The sequence below is a fragment of the Aspergillus pseudoviridinutans genome (assembly GCF_018340605.1).
Source record: "Aspergillus pseudoviridinutans IFM 55266 DNA, scaffold_4, whole genome shotgun sequence".
NCBI lineage: Eukaryota > Fungi > Ascomycota > Eurotiomycetes > Eurotiales > Aspergillaceae > Aspergillus > Aspergillus pseudoviridinutans.
The window spans coordinates 4,333,626-4,353,320 of record NW_025091284.1 but is presented as its reverse complement, the minus strand read 5'-3'; the positions used below and the strand labels follow the sequence as shown (position 1 = coordinate 4,353,320).

The following is a 19,695-nucleotide window of genomic DNA, read 5'->3' as shown; positions in this document are numbered from 1 at the left end:
TTATGTCGACATCTAGCCCATTGCACTTCTCAGTGTCCGGGTCAATTCATGAATGCAGCCATAGACTTCGGCGTAAAGTTGGAATTTCCATCGATAGCAGCAGACCTGGTCTGTTTACAACTCGGCTGTTGCAAGTATCCATTGTAGTACGAGAGGTACTGCTGGGAATCCAATTCCTTATGGAATTTCTTTACTGCTGCTGCTGCTGCTGCTCATGCTCTGGAATGTATCCAGGTACMTAGTATAGCCGCTTTTGTGTTCGGGTCAGCTCTGCTGGTTTCAGAATAACGTTCCTCGCCGCTGAGGCCAATCCAGGAATCCTGTGCATCCATTCATGTCTTCTTGCGGTGTAGTTTGTGGTCGATGTTATGTATTCCGAGAAGAAGAACAGAAGCCTGCTCAGTCTGCTAGGTTTCAGGAAGGCTGTAGTTCCATGGAATTTGGTCCAGTAGCCTCTGTCAGACCAATTGTTCGGCATGTCCGTAATGACGCCCACCGGAATCATCGGCATTGATTTCGGGACCCATTTTGGAATCACCGGAGGCGGCTTTTTAATCTTGGACGGGTTGACGTTGACTTGGTATGCGTCTGGCAGGAAATACCAGATAGAGTAGGTTGTATTCTGTGCGAGTTCTTCCTTCTTGTCTCGGATAGCCTTGAGTTCTTTCTTTTTGGCCTCTAGTTCCTTTTCTTTGGCCTCCTTGGACTGCAGTCTGGCCATTGTGTCTGGCTGCGGGTGCGGAGATTTGATGGGACACTGATCACGGCTTCGCCGACGCTGGCGAGTTTCCGTGGCACAAGATATAGGTCTCAACATTGTCTCCATAGGAACTGTTGCTCCCAAGGCGGAGGCCTGAGTGACCAGTGCTTGCAAGCCGCGGGCGATAATGGGATTCCTCTGCATGGCAGGCCTCGTTTCGTTCCGTGTAGATCCTTATTACCAGTCGTGCCATCTTGTCATCCACATCCTTACCTGACTGAGTGAATGGGCAGGCAATGACTTTCTGATCAAGTGCGCGGGAGCTTTAGGGAAGGATCCCAACCCATTGACTCTCCGCAGTTCTGCGAATGAACCCAATGCTCCTAACGAGGTTGGCGAGGGAACGTCAAATGTGTGAAATATCAGGGATCTGGTTGGTCTTGTAAAGCGTCAATTCCTCCCCTAGTCGTCCAATACAGAGGATCGGCAATCCCGGAGAGTCTCACTATTGGCCCATGGCTCATCTAAGACTTCGACATAGGCAGCCAGATCAGCAGGGCTTCGGTCGAACGGGGTACCACTGGCCATCCAGCGGAGAGTCGAGTGTGACATAGGTAATTGACACAGTCAAGTAGGGTGCCTTATTTAGTAAAAGGCAAGCCGCTCCAATTAAAGTTCAGTTCTAGGTATAAGAATGACGGTTCGTTAATCCTCCCCTAGATGCCTCTAAGATGCTCTGCGAATGTGAACCACAATAGATACGTAATCCTTCGACATGCTGAATAGGCTCCAGGTCGTTAACTTCGGGAGCTCATAGATAGTCGCCTAGTATAGCCTGAACCTCAACGGAGTGGGCTCTTTGGTCCAGGTTGACTGGCAGAGAGGTACAACGTGTGCAATAATGCCATAGACACCTCGCCCGTACTTGTTTTCGACGACCAGCCATGAAGACATAAACGCGGTCTATCAATATTGCCTCGGCCTGCGTCAATACAGGTAGATTTGGTAACTCACCTGGATCCATGTGCTTTTCGACAGTTGTTTATGATCCCATCCCAGTTGCTATATACGGAGATACATCCATCAGGTAAGATGGATTAACTTTCTCCCCAGCACAACATCTGTTCTCTCCACTTCGTTGGCATCAGGGTGCCTCTCACGCTTTCTGCGTGAAGACTTTGGTTTTTCATCAGTTAAATCCTGCTGTCCAGTAGTAGTCAGGCAGAGCACGGGGGCACGGAACAATCAGATCGTTGTCCAGCAAGAGCTTCCAATCAAGCCCGTTAGTGATTCAAATTCATGGAACCATTCTTCGTTTCAGCGGACATTAAATCTTTTTCTCGTGAACATGAGCTCCTGAGCGTCCTGTCTGCAGACAAGGGCAAGTCTTGGGCCCGAGCTGTGGCAACAGTCTTGCACGTTTCGAGCTGGTGAGTGCTGATCGAGGTCTCATTGTTGATTTGTATATGGAGATTATAGAACAACTGGTCGGATGTTATCTATGAACATGAAAATATTAGACCTGGGTCTTTTGCATTGTGTTAGGGGAGAGAAAGAAGCTCCACTGGTCATACCTCTGTACTGTCTATCTCAGGTTCGGATATCTCAAAGAATAGTCTCTATTTCCCTTGATTGGCCTTTCGGCTCCGGGGTTGCAACTGTCCAATTTAGCGATCGGTCTAGTGACTTTTCTCAATCGTGGTGTTTATGCCGGAACTCATTTCTTAGCCCTTCCGGAAGGGAAGGGCTACTAGGCCTGTTCCATTGAGGTGGGTATACCGGTCTGCCATATGGGCTCGGCTTCGCCAGTTGGCGCTATGTATAAAAGGCCCAAGTCATCGCAGAGATAAATTATAGTACAGCGGTTCTCTGTAAGTTGAAGAGTATATTGAGCGCCAGAACTTGGCAGGAATGAGAAGGAAACAGAGCAGTTAATATACTATCCTGGGAGGGACAATGATCATTCACTATATACAATGGAAAGACCATTCTTTTATTGACAGGCTTTACATGCAAGCACAGCTTCACTGCAATGATCAAAGACAGAAGTAGTGAATAAGGCACCAAATGATTGGCTAGCCTGTCATAGTCTTTTAGCACCAAGACAAAATATTTGATCATCGTCACAAGCCTTGACAAGCACTACAGCAGTTGTCCGTCTCCACCAGTCGGATCTCCTATCAGAGGAATGCTCGATTCTAGCTAGAATCGAGAGCGTCTTATATATCATCCTCTATCTACTTTTTAATTTCATCCCAAAATCCATTCTCTCCAATATCTTCCTCCCTCAAACTTGAATCTACATATCCTCAAAATGAGAGTCGCAGCTTTGTTCTCCCTCCTCCTCAGCACAGCTCTCGCCGCTCCCCAGAGCGACTCCCAAGCTCTATCCAGCGACTTAGCCAACTGGTCCTCCCTTGGAAATGCCTTGTAAGTCTAGCCCTTCTCAGCTTTTTGAAGCTTGTACAAATCTAAAAACCCGCCAGACAATCCCTAAACTTCAACTTCACCGTGCCCACCAAAACCGCCAACCTCGACAACATCTCCCCACCGCCTCGCTCGCTCATCCCCGAGGTCATCACCGCACTGCCCCCGTCCGTCCTAATGGAACTCATCATCCCGTCTCAGCGCAGCGCCCTCGCCAGCCAGTTCAAGGCCGGGAGCACACCCGCCTGGTACGCAAGTCTCCCCAGCGATGTGCAGAGCTACCTGTCCGTAGTGAAGAGCCAGATCTCCGATGGCGCGTTGACGGCTACCACGGGCCTGGCGTATCAGACTGCAGCTACTGCTTCGGCTACGGCGACGGAGACGGGTGCGTCTGCGGGGGGAGCAACGTCTACGTCGAAGGGCATGGCTGCTGCGGCGAAACCGACGGGTGTGTTGATGGCGGGGGGAGTGGGTATGGGGGTTTTGGGGCTGGCGTTGGTTCTGTGAGGGGACGACCGAATGAATGAACGTGAATGTGATCAAAGCGATCCACATCGATGGACGTCTGAAAAACAAGGAATGAGTGGCAATGATACGAAAGTACGGAATATGGATGATGTGATGACTGTGAATTAATCTAGGCTTGAATGAACTAGATGTCTGTCTTTCTATTGGGTAATGACATCCACGGGTATAGTTCTTCGGTTAAGCTTTGGTGGAGATGCGGAGAAATCATGCGCTCATGACAAGATATATTGGATTGTGTTATGACTTACGACAGGGTAGACACTTAAACCAGGCAGGATGATAGGTAGACATGGAGCAATGACTGAGACTAGTTTCTATCCTGTGCTTGATAGAAAGCGATGGCAATTGTGATTTTGCCAATTCTTGGAAAGAATAGCGAGGTACTCCATAGAGCGATTTCACATGAGTCTCTGATCCCGAGGTTCCTGAATGAGTCTACACTCAGATCGTCAACGATCAACAGTCACAGCGCTCTAGCTTCAGCAGCTTCACCATTGTCGAATCCACTGTTAGACTACCTGATAATGCAGACCGCGAATCCAACAGTAAGGTATGGAGTAAACCCGACCAGATGCGAAGATTGATTAAAGATTGACATGCCTACGTATGTGGCTCATAGACCCTGAATCATTAATCTATCTGAGGGGTATATCTTAATAAAAACCGCGTATATTCGAGACAATGCCTTGGGGTGTCTCCACATCATTCAGGGACCGGCGTCAGCTACCGAAAAGGGAAAGCATTGCGGCACGCGGGCTAATGTGGAGAGTGGAGTTGCAGGCTGGAGAAGTGGAGGGGACCAAACGCTAAACATCACATGAATATCGAAAGATTGGGACATCTTTATCTTTGGCTTCAGTCAATTGCCCTAGGTTGGCTTGATAAGATGATGAAGTCAGGGCCTGAACGCTTGACTGAAAATCTACAGCCTCGGAGGTAACTGTCCAGATCCACGGCTGCAGGGCTAGACTCTGGTTGGGACCAAGACATGTAAAATCGGGGATTTACTCCAGGACTCCATAGACTAGATAGACCCAGCGCATGTGTGATGAAGCTGATGGCGACAGAGCTGGTTTCACAGTTGATAGCGGGGTAATCATGATGCTTGTTTCTTGCAACTGAGGCCTCGTATCCTAGATTAACAGTGCCTTAGATAGCAAATACATATACTTACCTCTTGTCGGGTGTATCATCTACTTCTCCAACCCATCAGACACGTCTTCCTTATATCAACAAGGAACAACAACAACAACACCACAAATATGCGTCTCTCAAGCTTCCTCCTTCCTCTCCTCCCCCTCGCCCTCGCCAACCCCAACCCAGTGGCCGCACCAGCTCCCCAATCCACAGGCGGCCTCCTCTCCGACCTCCCCACCATCCTCAACGGCGTCAAAGAGCTCCTAAGCCAGGAGACCCTCAACGACCTTCAAACCATCGTCAAAGGTGGCGCCGTGCTCCTGGGCGGCGACAACCCGTCTAACATCGCTAAGTTGCTCTCGGGCGATAATGTCAACAAGCTCCAGGATGTGATTAATAATGCGCACTCACTCTTGACGCCGACGTTTGTGAATGAGACGTCGACGTTGATTGGGGATGCGACGCCGGTATGTGTATTTTTTTTACCTTTGATGAGGTTGGTTGCTGACGTTTGTAGCTGGTTTCGGCTGTGGAGAAGTTGCTGGGTGGGTTGATGGCTTCATTGACGTAGGGTTGTTCTGGAGTCATGGGTATATGAGTGATGAATTCATGGGTAAACATACATATACGGATGATTCTTGATTGATTATTATAAAATGGGATGATGCACAGGCATCAATGTCTTGTTTCTCTTACTCGAGTGGAAGCTGTGCAGAGGATAGGATTCTTGAAGTAGGTTCATTGCGAATTCATTAGAGCACAGGGAGTATACGGAAATGACCGATTAAACAACATTCAAATGTTTCCTCAACTCATCCAGATAGTACCGCAATGGATAAGACCGCATCGACGCCGGGAGTGCAGGATAGACTGCATTCGAAAACCCCATCGTGCTCCGGTACAACCCCCGCGTCCCCATCGTAGACTTGAGCCCATACTCCTCTCGAAGCCTCGGCGGCAGCATCTCGATCGTCACCACCCGCAGAAACGGCTTCAGCATCTGCACCCACCGCGGCACAGCCTTGTCATGCAGCAGATCTTTGGCGAACTTGTTCGCGTCTGGCGTGACCGTCAACCGCTCGATGTGGTCGTCCCAGTACTTCCAGAACTTCTGGCGCGTCTCTGGCCAGACACCCGAAGGCAGGCCCAACGTGTGGATTAGAAGACCAAACTCCGCGTAGGCCTTTTCGGCCGTCCGGTAGTCTACTCGGCCGTAGATGCGTTGGTAGAAATCTGTTGCCGTGGCGTAGAGCGTCGCCGCGATCCAGAGCTGGACGTCAGGCGCGGCGGCGTAGTAATGCTCGCTACCGCGAAGAGGAGGCTGTCCGCGACCAAGCATCTCGAGCAGTGCCTTCTTCTCCTGCCGCGTGCCAAAGACTAGACAGGAGAAGTAGCTCAGCATTGCTTGCAAGGCATCGCCTAGCTCGGTGGCTAGATTGGGGCCGTTGCTGGCTTTGTCGTGATCGTTGCGAATATCGGGTAGGGCTGCTTGTAGGAGGAGCGCAGTCCCTGATCCTGCGAAGAGGATGCCCTCCTGGAGGATTTGGGGGAGGATTTCGAGGTTATCCAGCGCATCGAGAGGATAAGTTTCTGACTTGATGCTATTGGTGGTGGGTGTTTGAGTCTTTTCTTCGGGGAGCGTTTTATCGAGGGACATTTTGACGCGATGTCGTATTCCTTATCCAGAATGATTATGCCAGGTTTTTGCTCTCTTCTTCCCGCTATTGAGTGATGGACTTGATGCAAGGATTGGGGAGATGCCACTGTGGAGATAGGAGACACCCTGAGGTCCCATGCGATCTTCAACCCTTCCACACAGTTTTCACGACTTTCATCTCATCATTGATGAATGATCTCAGAGCACATGCAGACCTCTACAGTTGCCCATGCTTCGCATCCGAGAGATTTCGTCATTTTCTAAACCCCCGCATATTCACCCCCTAACCGCGGAGAGAGTTCCGTTTCCCCAACTTTCGGGCTTGTTCAGCGTCTGTGGCACTTGCGGGCAGAGCTTGAGTCGAAACAACCCGACCATGAAGCCACTTTCGTACTATTCCCCACCGTCCATCTGACAAGGGTTTCCCAGCAATGAGCTAACAACCGCGGTTCTTTAATAGTTTGCGATGATCGTTATTCCAATGGCCGCATGTGAACTGTTAATTAATCGCCGGGATTGGCTGCAGGGGAGATCGCCGAAGTCGTAGTGCCGATCATGCGGAGGGAACCCCCTAAAGGGGCTTAAGTCTCTACGAAAATGGCCAAACTCAGTACAATAAAGCAAGAATTGCGAGCACTTGGGCCCAGAGCTAAGCAAAACGGCGTAGAAAATAAAAAAGCAATTTTGATTTAGCTCGGAGCTAGGAAATGAAGAAAACGAAGAAAATGAAATTATCGTGTGATGGTGTGGCCCGCAATCAGCTATGACCCTCGTGCGGATCGAGGTTGACAGGGCGAAGATCTTGGATTCAAACCCGTCACGTCTTCTTCATTTATATCCATTGCTACCAGCTACCCCGGATTTCGAGGTCTGGTCTATCTTTAGACTCTTGCTATCTGGATCACTGTCACCATGGCCGAGATGGAAGAAAAGCCCTCCTATCTCAGTGCCAAAGGGGCCAAGTATGCCCTCGGTATCCATCGAGGGCCTTTACCCCCGGCCAATGGAGACGGTGGGGAGATTGAACATGTCGAGACAGCATTATCGTTGGAGAGGAAAGAAAGAACGAAGAAAGAGGCCATGCGTCGCCATTGGGCCCGGTTCTGGTGCTGCTATATGTTCTTCTCGATCATTTTCCTCGCCATCATGCTCCCGGTCTTGTTTGTCTTTCCGCCCTTGTTCACGGCGTCTGTGACCTTTCTGACATTGGAATAGCTTCCTGGTGATACTTCCGGCTGTTTCTCAACGAGTTGTCGACAATTCTGACCTTGTTCTTGTCGATGCAAGTGTCATGCAACCTCGTCCAGACTCGGTAATCCTCACTATGCAGTCTGCCCTCAAATTGCCCATTGGACTTCCCGTTCGTATCGATCCCATCACTTTGGACCTCTTCAACCGGGACGAGCCTGGAAACGGCACCTGGACCAAATTGTACCTCAACGGGACAACTATCTCGGGAAACACCACTTTGGGAGTCACTAATCAGTTCTCTCCACTCAATACGGATCAGTGGGCCAAATATGTGCACAGCGTGGTGTTTGAGGAACATGCACCCTTGTCGTTGAAGGGGACTACCATGTCGTACCTGGGCAAACTTAAATCCCGCGTGACGATGGACAAGACGATCAAGCAAAACAGTAAGCGCACACCTTTATTGGTAACGAGATCACTGGCTGACCTTCTCAGCCCTAAACGGCTTCGCCGGATTTTCCATCGAGGGGTCGCAATTGCTTCTGCCTGCCGAACCAGATGGTACCAACCTGATCGCCAACGCCACTTTGCCCAACCCCTCGGTCATGACATTGGAAATCGTGAGTCAGCAGCATGAGCCACTGTCGAGTATCTCTAACAATCGATAGGGCACAACTGTGTTGGACCTGAAGAGCGGCGATCTCGTCATCGGCAACGCAACGATCGATAATCTCGTTCTGAGACCGGGCAACCATTCCAATCCCGTCCGCGGCAAACTCGATCTTGGATATGTGCTGAAGAACCTTGGACCCGTCCTGCAAAGCCAGAAAGACTCCCTCCGCAACGGATATCTGACTCTCGACACCGTTGCCAAATCGATCGTTTATGACGGCGTGGAGGTGCCGTATTATACGAATGTGATGAAGGACCTGACCCTTAGCGCAAAGGTTCCTATCGGCGGGCTGCTGGTCAACACTCTCCGGGGGATTTTCCACAAGAACGGGACAAACATCCTCAGCCAGATGAATATCACGGACTCATCGTCGTCGGAAAGCACGAGCGGTCTGCTGTCCGAATTGCAGCATTTGAACTTGAGCAGTCTGGGCGGAGGTCTGAGCAGTAAATTGACCAGTCGATCGCTGGCAGACTTCCTGGATCGTCCCGACGATAAGAATTTATTGGCTGATGTGCTGAAGGGATTCTTGTGAACGAATCACGACATGCTTGATGAACGGTGGATATTGACATGAGCGGCGTTTGGAGTGTTTTGATTTCTATTTTGTCTCTTCTATTTCTTGTGCATAGATGAAGAGCAATTCCCTTGTATATACATGGACAAACACAATATTTATGCTTGAAATTATCCAATAATTCAATCCACGAAACGTCCCTCCGCATTGAAATTGGAAACGTGGGGAGCCAAGCACGCCAGCGGGAAGAAAAAGCCATGTGAAGATGAGACCGTGACATCGGGTCTTGCTTCTTGCATGGATCTACGGTAATTTCCACCTATCACATTCCATCCTTCAGGGTTGCACTCGTTGTCTCTCGTCGGCCGATGACCCGAGCGTTTAGCGGATATCTCGTCTTGCCAGGCTCATTGGTCAGTACCAAGGCAGTCCGTGGTAAAGTCTCTTCATACACTTAGTGAGGCCTTTTGGAGCCAACTGCCAATGATATTGGGAGGATTAAGACGGATGTCACTTCTCGGTGTCCATTTTCCCGCACCGGCCAGAGCTTCCTTCTCCTATTTCTTGAGCTTAAGGAAGGGTCCATACTCCATAGCCTGGACTGAATGGCCGATAAAGTAGTGGAATATGTAACCCGTGGAGCTAAAGAGGACCCTTAACCTATCTACCTACCTTGTGGTCCTTTGTGTTTGGGGTAACAGCAAGGTTGCAAGGACAGCTCACCACGTGGATAGGTCATATTATGTGTAACATCGATGCTGACATCTCCGTCAAGAGTCCTAAGCTCCTCATCCAGACCAGTCAAGCCTTAACCCGACGTGTTAACTTTGATGGATTGCGGGGGAGGCGTTTGAGGGACGGCCCCCATGATCCAATATCAGCGCTATCCGCACATCGCAACCCTGTAATATCGCGTTCCAGTCCACATGATGTTGGTGGCGTTTGCCCAGAGTCGTACTAGTCCAGAACTTTGCGCTCTTGGTCTGACCCTAGATACGTCGTTCTGTTGGCAGGTAGTACTGGGATGTTGCCGTGCGCCTTGGATGTGGTCCAATCGTTGCTGGCGTTCACCCCGGGATTAATGAATCAGACGACTCGGGACTGTGGTATTCACTACTAGACTGGTCCATCAGACACAACGGGACATGCCGCTAAATGGCCCGTTTGTTTCTCTCGGATTATGTCCTGGAGCTATGTCCGGGTTTGGTTTGTTCTCACTTGCGGGGGCAGAGAGTATTTAACTGCTGGGGGGTACTCGCATCTTCGATACTTCTTCTCTCCTTGGTCTCTTCTTGTCTTGCCAAGTTTCTTCTTTTCTCTTACAGTGGCTGGCCTGTCGTACAAAGCTTCTTTGACAGCTGGCTGCAAAAATGAAGAAGTTCTACAATGTCTACTTTCTCTGTAGCTTCATCACCTTGGGTAAGGACCTCTCCCTATAGAATTGCTTATAGAATGCCTCACTGACACTCCCAACCAAACAAAAGGAGGAGGATTATTTGGGTAAGGACATCTCCATATAGAATTGCTTGTGGAACGCCTCACTGAGTCTCACAACCAAACAAAGCTTCGATATTTCATCTATGTCAGGGGTCCTGGGAACTCAAGCCTATGTGAACTACTTCCGTGTGGGCAGTGGCCAGTATAAGCAGGCAAGTTTCCATCTAGCGCTCTATCTCGACTCTCGAGTTCCCTGTTCTAAACTAGTACTAGGGTGGCATCACCTGTGCCATGCCCTTTGGCTCGCTCATTGGTGCCCTTTGCTCGAGTTTCATTGCGGATCGCTACTCTCGTGTCACTGCAATCCAGTTCTCGACTATCCTGTGGACTATTGGCTCCATGTAAGGCTGTCGCATATCTGCATCTGCCATGCCAACTAATTCCTCTAGCTTTATGACTGCCTCCAATGGTATCGCTCTCCTCGTCGTCGGTCGTGTCATCGCGGGTCTTTGCATCGGTATCGCCTCGGCTATGGTTCCTGTCTACCAGGCAGAGATCGCTCCAAAGGAAATCCGTGGTCGAGTTATCTCCCTCCAACAGTGGGCCATCACCTGGGGTATCTTGATTCAGTTCTTTATTGTGGGTATCCGGCTCCTTTATTTCAGACGGAGACAATTTCACTGACAATTGACAAGCAATATGGTGCCAGCAACGTCGATGGCGGTCCCGATAATCCGACTCAAAGTACTGCTGCCTTCCGCATTCCGTGGGGTATCCAGATGGTGCCTGGCTTTATCCTCTTCGTCGGCCTGTTCTTCTTCCCCAAGTCGCCCCGTTGGCTTGCAAGCAAAGACCGCTGGGAGGAAGCCATGGAAGTGCTTGCCAACCTTCACGGGAACGGAGACCGCAACCATCCCAAAGTTCTGGCTCAGTATCAGGAAATCGAGGAGGCTTTGGCCCTGGAGCGTGAGCAGGCGTCTACTAGCTACCAGGAACTGATCCAGCCTCGCATTGCCAAGCGTGTGATCCTTGGTATGAGTTTGCAGATGTGGTCTCAGTTGTGCGGTGAGTTGGTCGCAACATCTAACATGAGGCGCACAAACTAATGGCTGGCTGCTACAGGTATGAACGTCATGATGTACTACATTGTGTATATCATGCAGAGTACTGGAACTGGCAGCCCTCTTCTGACGGCTTCCATTCAGTACATCTTGAACACTGCTTTGACCCTGCCTGCCATCATGTACCTCGACAAATTCGGTCGTCGTCCTGCTATCCTGATCGGTTTTGCCTTGCAGGCTATCTTCCTGTACATTGAAGGAGGTCTACAGGCTGGATTTGGCAAGCCCAACCCGCACACAGACCCCAAGCTCGATGCCATTTCTTGGACTGTGTCCGACCATCCCAACGTTGGTAAAGCGATCATCGCGCTCTCCTATCTCTTCGTCTGCTCCTTCGCGACAACCATCGGTCCTACCTCGTGGACCTACCCTGCGGAAATCTACCCGGCCAAGGTTCGCGCCAAGGCTGTCTCTCTCGCTACCGCGTCGAACTGGATCTGGAACTGTCTTCTTGCTCTGTTCGTCCCACCTCTGCTGTGGTCGATCAACTGGAAGATGTACATGATTGTACGTGGCCTTGCCGTGATCCCAATTCMCAAACTGTCAACTAACAGTTCTTACAGTTTGCCGCCTTCAATACCGCAGCCTTCATCCACATGTTCCTCACGGCCCCTGAGACCAAGGGTTACACTCTCGAGGAAATGGACGAAGTCTTCGACAGTGGTCTTCCCGCCTGGCGTAGGCTCGACAAGCGCAGCAGACTGGAGGAGCTCGAACAGGAGATCGCCCAGGGCAAGCTCAAGGTCACTGGTCACGGCGAGAAGGATGGACCTGTTGCTGCTACTACCGAGACCGGGGAGAAGCAGACCGAGACGGTCTAGACGGTACCTTGTTTCTGGACCTTGGTGGAAGACTTTCCTTTTTAATAGGCACAATGGTGCACGGGTAATAATTTGGAACATGAGCTGACTACTTCCGGGCTTGGCTACTCCAGTTCCGTGTTGGTTAACTTAGTTAATCTCAGGTAGTCCTCATGATCATCTAATGCGAGTGCTGTCGACAGTAATATCAATCCAATGTTGTTGTCAGCCGTTCCCACGTTCTCAGGTCCGTAATGAGTCTACGCTAGTGGAGTCGATATACCCAATGCGATACACAAGCACTGTTTAACTCTCAACGCTGAGCAACCACAGTTGGCTCGGATAATTTGCCTGATCGTCCTCCTTAACAGCAGCTGTATGTCAAGATAAAACATAGTATCTAGTTACAGGCATAGGCACGGCACATGGCTCTCATCTTCATAAACACTGACAATGATCAAAGTCAGTCACAGCAGATTCCGCAACAGAACAGTCCTGTAAAGCCAAGTGCTTGTAGAACCTACATTCACCACCTCTTGTCATATTCACCCTCAGTAAACAATGCAAGATTCACTGTATCTTTCCCCATCTCCCACGCCTCTCACTCCCCCATCTACGTCATCCGTCTCCGTCTAACACCACCATCACACATCACGTGCCTTCAGCAACCCTCAAGAGATGGCTACTACTACGTCCTCCGTCACCATCAACGTAAGCTCTCAGTCTCGTCCCAAATATTAAGATACCAATACTAACAGCAACCCCAAAAACACAGTTCTACGGCGAGCTCCGCCAGCTCTGGGTCGAGATAAACTCCCACTGCGAGAGACTCCATCTCCTCGACTCCACTACCCGCGTGTTATCCGCCTGTATCGAATGCAAGATTACGCCCTACGGGATGGTTCCGCTTGATATTGACGGGCTCGAGAATGCAGACGAGTACGTTATGCAGTTGGTAGTAAGCATAGCATTCGCTGTTCAGACCTTCACTTCACTTGTAGGTTGAAGCTTACCGTGAGAAGATATGTGGTCCAGAGTTCCCCGTCGGCCCGATCATCTCGTTCGTTGACTCAGTCCGCATGATGTGTGAGCCTGTGAGTGGATCCGCGCAGGTGCATATTACGGCTATTGCGGTTCCGTATGCGGTTCGTTGCTTTGCCTTTCTTGATGGATAATGCGCTTGCTGATGAGGAGGGCAGACGCAGCAGCCTGATGCTGCGGCCGCTGGCGGCTACTAGGTTCTGGATCGCGGCGTTCCCTTGCTATGAGGATGCCATGTGCTATGTGCAGGACGGCTTGAACTTGGGAAGCTTAGTGGTACGTACGATTTGAGATTGGTTGCAAGGTATAGTAGGCTGACTGGGTTCTACCGCAGGAAGACGCACGGTTACAAGTGCCAGATTGAGCATTGGCCGATGTCGTTGGAGGACGGCTCCTGGTGCTGATGACAGATGGAGGAAAGCCAGAGGATAGTCTTGAACTAGAACCAGATATCATCTTGACCTTGTCGAATGTGATTGCTCTGGTTGGTTATCCTATCGTCTAGTTGAAATGAGCTCCAACGATTCTTGAACTTCGATTCGTCGAATAATCGAGCGCAGCAATTAGATCACTCTGAAAGTAATCTCCCGATTTTGCAAATAGCTTGCTGGCATGATCTTTCTCTAGGCCACGATAGTAGTGATGAAATTTGTTATGCCTGGGGCACCATACAATTCCCTTTTTCTGTGCAGATGATCACTGTTGATCTTCCCACTCCGCTTCTCGTCCTGGATACTTGGTCCACGATAACTTAGTGACTACTGGACGTCCAGTCAGAGGCAGCATTCTGGCTGCGGTGATCTGATCTGTCAAGAACTGCGGTCCTGTGTGACTTGTCATTTTCAGGGGCTGACCTCTTGTGTTTACTCGACTGCGACCTTCAGAGCTATGTCATCTCAAGTACCAGCGGTTCCCAACTCAACCCTGATCTCTGGCTCAGAAGCACAACTGTGCGTCTTACTGCCTCTTAATGATGTGATTTTGTCACCAGCCCTCGCAGACCTACAAGCTGTGCAGTGTGCACAGACTTTGGACCAGTTTCGAGCAGTTTGGGGGCCATTCCATTGCCCCAATCAAGTTGACCGACAAAGAGATTATAAAGCGACTCAGTGGATGCCGAACTGCCGATCGAATCTGAGCCGCAGGATCTGCATGGGTTCAAGGGACAAACTGACAAAGAGCAAAGTCCCAACAGTGGAGCTGATTGCTGTTGGTTCCTTTTGTTCAGTATTGTGAAACCTCAACCTCCTTTGCCTTTTTCATTTGTCAGCCCTGGCGGCGCACTGTTTCACCTTCGTTCGCCTTCTATTGTCGATAATCTCCTGCATCAACAAAGGCAGGATACCGCTGACGAAAGTGGTTGTCGATATCTGACATACTCTGAGATACTTCCTGTCGACCGAACCTGTCTGCCAGGAAAATTTTCGCAAGCTTGCATTAAGGCAATACCTGGAAGCCGGACTTGTGTATGGCTATCTGTGCGTCCTGTTTCGTAATTGGATTCCGAGACAACCTCACCGCCGTTTGACTCCTGACTCAAGCGATTCCAGGCCGGCATGATGGAACTCAAACTCACAGTACATTACCTCTTTACCTAGCGCTTCTCTGCGCAGAAGCCAACCCAGCCAGCGCGACTTGCTATAATCTCGGCAAAAGCAAAGCACCGGATGATGTGCCTTGTCGAACAAATGGAACCTCAAACTGCTGTAACAGGCAAGATGTCTGTCTATCAAACGGCTTGTGCTATTTGCAGGGTTCACATCCAAATGCCCTCTCGCGTGGAAGCTGAACGGACATAAACTGGGGGCCAACGTGTTATGCTCCATGCTGTACGTTTGATTCCCCTTCCATGACTCGCTATTGCCCATCATTTTGAAAAGCGCTTATCCATGCCTCATACTGACCATGCCTCAATACTGACCATGCCATCTGGCGGACATCAGTCGAAAAAGCGGCTATCCGATCTTCAACATGGGCTACGACACAACAGATGCCAAATACTGCTGCGGATCCGTGGTGGACAATAAATGCGCAGATGGTGATCCCTTGACGATGGACAACGGGGCAGTGATACCAAGAGTAGCAGCTGTGGCCGGTTACTCGAATGCTTCGTCAATTACCAATGCCACCTGTCCTACAGGGAATAGTTCATCATCCCCATCCCACGACGTGGCCATCGGCGCAGGAGTTGGTGTGCCATTGGGTGCAATTGCTTTGGCATCAATCGCCTGGGCGCTATGGGAGCGTCGGCAATGTAAATATGCTCGCCTGGAGATATGCCGGCGACCGGAGCTCAGGCGACAGGCCAATACCAATATCAATATCCCTCGCACGGTGTATATCAATCGCGTCCGGCGGAGCTCGCGCAAACCGGGGTGGAATCGGAGTTGGACAGCAACGGGGACGCAAATGACTTCCGCCCTATCTTTCTGACATTGGTCAGCAAGTCTTCAGGTTATGTATAATGTAATAATTCAGGATACGTATGTAGATATCTCATTCATACTGGTAAAAGGAGCCAGACACGGAGGGGAATGAAATGCTGAGGACACCAAGCACAACCAGACACATCATACGTCGTGCGAGCCTCGCCCTGGCTGCATGTCAGGCCACCTGCTATGAGAAGTGCAGTGTGCAGATTGGCTTAGCTCTTGCTCAATAAGCAGACGTGTGAGGATGACTCGGTCCACTCTTGATGTTAATAAGACTGCATCTTGGGTATCCGTAATTAAGTGCTTTTTGGGCATACGAGACAAAGAAGCTTAAGTGGGTACGCCTCGTATTCCTTCAGTTACAGGTATTGGTTGCAGAGCGACGAGTGTGAATACGGGATGGTCGACAAGTTGCGGTCAGTAGCCCAAACGCACACCATACTGACGAGATATAGCTTTGATTTATTTGATTAATTACTCACAACTGTGACTAGTGAGAATGGATCGGTCACCGAAGCCAATATCCATGATTAATGCTTAGATACATAGCCGGCTCCTCCCGGACAGATGGCACCGCCTGGTTCGTCCTCGTTGTATTGGGGGGAGTCTGTAGATGCATTGTCCGCTCCTGCTGGCGTGGAGGCATGATACCGGTTGCGTGATTGCCATTGGGCTCCCAAGACTGGACGCCCGAGGCGCCCAGAGTAAGACGTTTCAGACCTGGATGCCTGATGACAGGATCAAAGTTGATGAGGATGATGGCTTGGTTGCCGCCGCACAGTCCTTCTTGATCGATAGAGTAGATGACTGAGCGCTCGTCTGCGACCGCTTGGATTTTGCCGATGCGGTGGGACGGGCAGAGCAGCTGGCTCAGCTCCGCGGGGGCGTTGTCGGGCGGCCACATGTGGATTCCGCGGGAGGCGAAACGCTCCTCGCTGTGTTCGATGGGATTGCCGCCATCGTCGGTGAATTCTGGTTTGTGGAGAGTGTTGTTTGCCTCGTCGATGGGGCTCTTGCGTTTGCGAGAGACCGTCCGCAGGCGGAGGCGATCGTGTGGGATGTGGCTGCCTCCTGGTGATGATGGGTGGGGGTCGTTGACGAGGTCAACGAATGTCGAGGCCGAGAGGTTGTAAGTGCGGAACTTGGTTTTGGCCAGGATGAAGTCGCGTCGCTGGTATGGGGTGTCCTGGTCGTGGCTGACGTTGTCCTCCAATGGATATTCCGAGTGGTAGTGTCTGCGCAGCCGTTTCCGGGGTCTCTCGTAGATTGCCTTGTTCGACGAATCTAGTGTCTTGGTTAAGGGCTCGTCTGGCAATTCAGCAGCTATCGAGCTGCACGGTGGGTGGTTGGCCGGTCGCTTACTCCGAGAGATCTCTGCAGGCGACGGAAGGGGCTGCATGTAGTAAGTCCGGCAATTATCGCTGCCTCCATTGCGCCATTCGCGGCGACATTCTAGGATCAGCAGTTGGTTGGTCGCTTCGTCCTCTCGAAGCGAAAGGTCAGACCACGTATCATTGATTGGGCCTTCGCGATGCTGTCGACGCCACTCGGTCCTGGGCGTCGCCGACACCGTATTCCCGCGAGGGGGCAGACAGATCCACATGTACAACGAGGTCCAGTCAACTTCTTCTTCTTCAAAGTCTACCAGGGTCGAAACGGCATACAGATGGTCCTGATGCACCTCGAAGCAGACGGTCTGCCCAATCTCATTGCCCACAAAATTGTGCAGCTCAACAGGTTTCTCTGTTGTGTGTCGTCCAGTAGCTAAATCCACGCAATGGACCGCCCACTGCGGATAGCCATAATGACTCAGTGCAGACTGAGTTCCGTAGTAAAGGTAGGACCTGTTATGTCGGACAAAAAGTCGTCGTGTTGACTGAAGCGGCGTGCGGAGACGTAATCGACCGGTCTTGCAATCTGTTTTCCTGCGCATATCTACCGCAAGAAGCCAAGCATCCCGCACCTCCCCAATCTCGACCAGAAATGCCAGAATCCCGTCACGGTAGTGCAGTAGCGATATCTGGATTGTGTCTCGCGCTGGGTTGCAGCCTGGAATCGCACGAGAGAGAACATTGTGGACGTTCAAAACCTGCTCTAATTGACCAACCCCATGCACATCCAAGGCACGAATCTTGTTGTCGTAAATGTAGCAGAGGGAGCCTTGGTTGTACAGAAAGGCCGACCCGTAGGCGAGAACCAAGGCCGAATACGGTTGAGCTGTGGCGAAAGCCTCCTTGATATCAAACAGACGGCCAACTGCTCTACGATAACCAGTCCTAGTTCTATCCGCTTCCCGTCCCTCCTTGGAATGTAGCAGGTGGTTCTAAATCAAGTTAAAATGCTGCCCTCGGTCTAAACTTTCCAGAAAAGTACACACCTCGATTGTCTTTCTCGCAATGGACTCATTTCGCATCAAGGTGTTGAGAGCCTGGTTGACTCGACTGAGATGGATAAAGTCGTGGCAGTTCAACCCCGAGGCGATCTGGTAGAACACATCATAGGGGATGGAGTCCAGCTTCTTGGTCATGTCGTTCATGTCCAAAGCAGGATGAAGAGATAATAGCTCCAATTGAGCATGGGTAATGTATCGAATACAGAACGATGGGTGGTAATAATGTTGTAGTCAAAATACGCGGTGTCGATGATGTGATGACACTGATGGTGGTGCGAATAGGAATTGATAATGAGTATCCCCTACGGTGGAAATCCACTCATCCATCTTGCATGTCACACGCGGAGAAAGAGTTGTAGAATATATGAAGAAACTCATTTGAGCCTCCTGCTTGAGCCTCTGTATAAGCTTTGTCCATCAGGGTAGGATTGGCCCACTGGATGACGCGTGGATTATTGGATATGGATTCCATCCCGAATCTCACGGATCGAGCTAGCTCCTAAGGAGCTCAGAAATGATAGCAGTCTAACGGTTTTGGAAAAGAAAATTCAAGGCTGTCTTGGCCTCACAAAGCAAAATAAAAGGATTACCACTTGCCAGTCAGCCACAACACCAGGAAAGGGTCTGGGCGGTACGAATGCTGATCAGCGCCACGCTCAGTTATCTTCAGATGGGTCATCATGATTCATGGGTACGCATCCAATGATCCAGTAGTGGCCACTGCAGAGCCGCAAGTCCCCCAGAGGATCCGGTTCAGGACTCCTTCTTCCAATTTCTGTGACTTTTTCCAACTACCACTAGTGTTATTGACGAGGCTCTCCAATCGCTCTGCGTGTCCTTTCAACCCCCAAAATGGGGCTCTCCATTGAAACAAGTTCCCAAGCCGTAATGCTGTTCCCACCGAGTTCGTGCTACAATTTGTGTCACCTCAGCAGCACATTTATCGGAGCTAAAAATATTTGCAAATGACATTTCTCTAATGGTCGATTCCTGATCTCCAATAAGCGATCCTGGAAGGCCTAGTGAGACATCTCCAAGACCGCCTCGGTCCCTCACCGATTCCGGAGTGCCGCCAAAAATCACTCCTTTGTGGATTCTGATGAGGCTCAAAGTGGCAATTTGCAAACTTGCTGGCGTCAACGCAAGGGGAACACTCGAGAAAGGACTGACCCTACGGACTTCCGGAGCTCCTAGTCTAGTGCAAATTCCAAGATTCCATCATCATCGTATCCATGATGAAGATTCGCCCAATTCGGAAACGAAACGAGCAAAATTCACTCATGTTCCTATTGTCAACTGACCGACTAAACAGCCACCACTTGCCGAGCCTCAATACTCCGTTTGTCTTGTCGACCCCGGAGTTATTGGCTGCCTAAAGAGGGGAAAATTTGGTCTCAAACTTTCTAGCCACCTTGGATTGTCTAGACGACAAAACCCACTCGGAATCGCGTTTCTCTTTGATTATCGATCCGTGATGATTATTGTTACCAGAATCAGGTTAATCATCAAAGGATGCAACACTTGGTCGTACCTTTTGGTGGCTGGCCAGCATTGAAAGCTCTCCGCCTGCGCCCAAAACCCAACCATGGCCTCGTTTCTAAGGCAGCCGACCCGCCAACTGGACAGTATGCAGGATCATCCA

At 50.4% G+C, this 19,695-nt stretch overlaps 9 protein-coding genes across 9 annotated transcripts; 6 read left to right on the top strand and 3 right to left on the bottom strand.

Moving 5' to 3' along the window:
• Positions 1–190: 190 nt before the first annotated feature.
• Asppvi_006936 (uncharacterized protein) lies at positions 191–904 on the bottom strand (the record flags this gene model as incomplete). Its single annotated transcript, XM_043302831.1, has 1 exon — positions 191–904. One exon carries the CDS (start codon positions 902–904, stop codon positions 191–193), a length of 714 nt encoding a protein of 237 aa, XP_043158766.1.
• Positions 905–3,014: 2,110 nt separating this feature from the next.
• Asppvi_006935 (uncharacterized protein) lies at positions 3,015–3,634 on the top strand (the record flags this gene model as incomplete). Its single annotated transcript, XM_043302830.1, has 2 exons — positions 3,015–3,130; positions 3,187–3,634. The coding sequence occupies 2 exons, from the start codon at positions 3,015–3,017 to the stop codon at positions 3,632–3,634; spliced, it is 564 nt and encodes a 187-aa protein (XP_043158765.1).
• Positions 3,635–4,917: 1,283 nt separating this feature from the next.
• Asppvi_006934 (uncharacterized protein) lies at positions 4,918–5,363 on the top strand (the record flags this gene model as incomplete). The annotated part of the gene is made up of 2 exons (XM_043302829.1): positions 4,918–5,259; positions 5,310–5,363. The coding sequence occupies 2 exons, from the start codon at positions 4,918–4,920 to the stop codon at positions 5,361–5,363; spliced, it is 396 nt and encodes a 131-aa protein (XP_043158764.1).
• A 213-nt stretch (positions 5,364–5,576) lies between these two features.
• Asppvi_006933 (oxygenase MpaB family protein) lies at positions 5,577–6,449 on the bottom strand (the record flags this gene model as incomplete). The annotated part of the gene is made up of 1 exon (XM_043302828.1): positions 5,577–6,449. One exon carries the CDS (start codon positions 6,447–6,449, stop codon positions 5,577–5,579), a length of 873 nt encoding a protein of 290 aa, XP_043158763.1.
• A 912-nt stretch (positions 6,450–7,361) lies between these two features.
• Asppvi_006932 (DUF3712 domain-containing protein) lies at positions 7,362–8,848 on the top strand (the record flags this gene model as incomplete). Its single annotated transcript, XM_043302827.1, has 4 exons — positions 7,362–7,609; positions 7,665–8,086; positions 8,136–8,260; positions 8,309–8,848. The coding sequence occupies 4 exons, from the start codon at positions 7,362–7,364 to the stop codon at positions 8,846–8,848; spliced, it is 1,335 nt and encodes a 444-aa protein (XP_043158762.1).
• A 1,710-nt stretch (positions 8,849–10,558) lies between these two features.
• Asppvi_006931 (sugar porter family MFS transporter) lies at positions 10,559–12,209 on the top strand (the record flags this gene model as incomplete). The annotated part of the gene is made up of 5 exons (XM_043302826.1): positions 10,559–10,668; positions 10,717–10,906; positions 10,963–11,332; positions 11,390–11,895; positions 11,952–12,209. The coding sequence occupies 5 exons, from the start codon at positions 10,559–10,561 to the stop codon at positions 12,207–12,209; spliced, it is 1,434 nt and encodes a 477-aa protein (XP_043158761.1).
• A 657-nt stretch (positions 12,210–12,866) lies between these two features.
• On the top strand, positions 12,867–13,593 carry Asppvi_006930 (uncharacterized protein; the record flags this gene model as incomplete). Its single annotated transcript, XM_043302825.1, has 5 exons — positions 12,867–12,899; positions 12,964–13,146; positions 13,190–13,326; positions 13,388–13,505; positions 13,564–13,593. 5 exons carry the CDS (start codon positions 12,867–12,869, stop codon positions 13,591–13,593), a joined length of 501 nt encoding a protein of 166 aa, XP_043158760.1.
• Positions 13,594–15,200: 1,607 nt separating this feature from the next.
• Positions 15,201–15,662, top strand: Asppvi_006929 (uncharacterized protein; the record flags this gene model as incomplete). The annotated part of the gene is made up of 1 exon (XM_043302824.1): positions 15,201–15,662. One exon carries the CDS (start codon positions 15,201–15,203, stop codon positions 15,660–15,662), a length of 462 nt encoding a protein of 153 aa, XP_043158759.1.
• Positions 15,663–16,169: 507 nt separating this feature from the next.
• fbx15 (F-box domain protein) lies at positions 16,170–18,197 on the bottom strand (the record flags this gene model as incomplete). Its single annotated transcript, XM_043302823.1, has 2 exons — positions 16,170–17,984; positions 18,039–18,197. The coding sequence occupies 2 exons, from the start codon at positions 18,195–18,197 to the stop codon at positions 16,170–16,172; spliced, it is 1,974 nt and encodes a 657-aa protein (XP_043158758.1).
• Between the last annotated feature and the right edge of the window lie 1,498 nt (positions 18,198–19,695).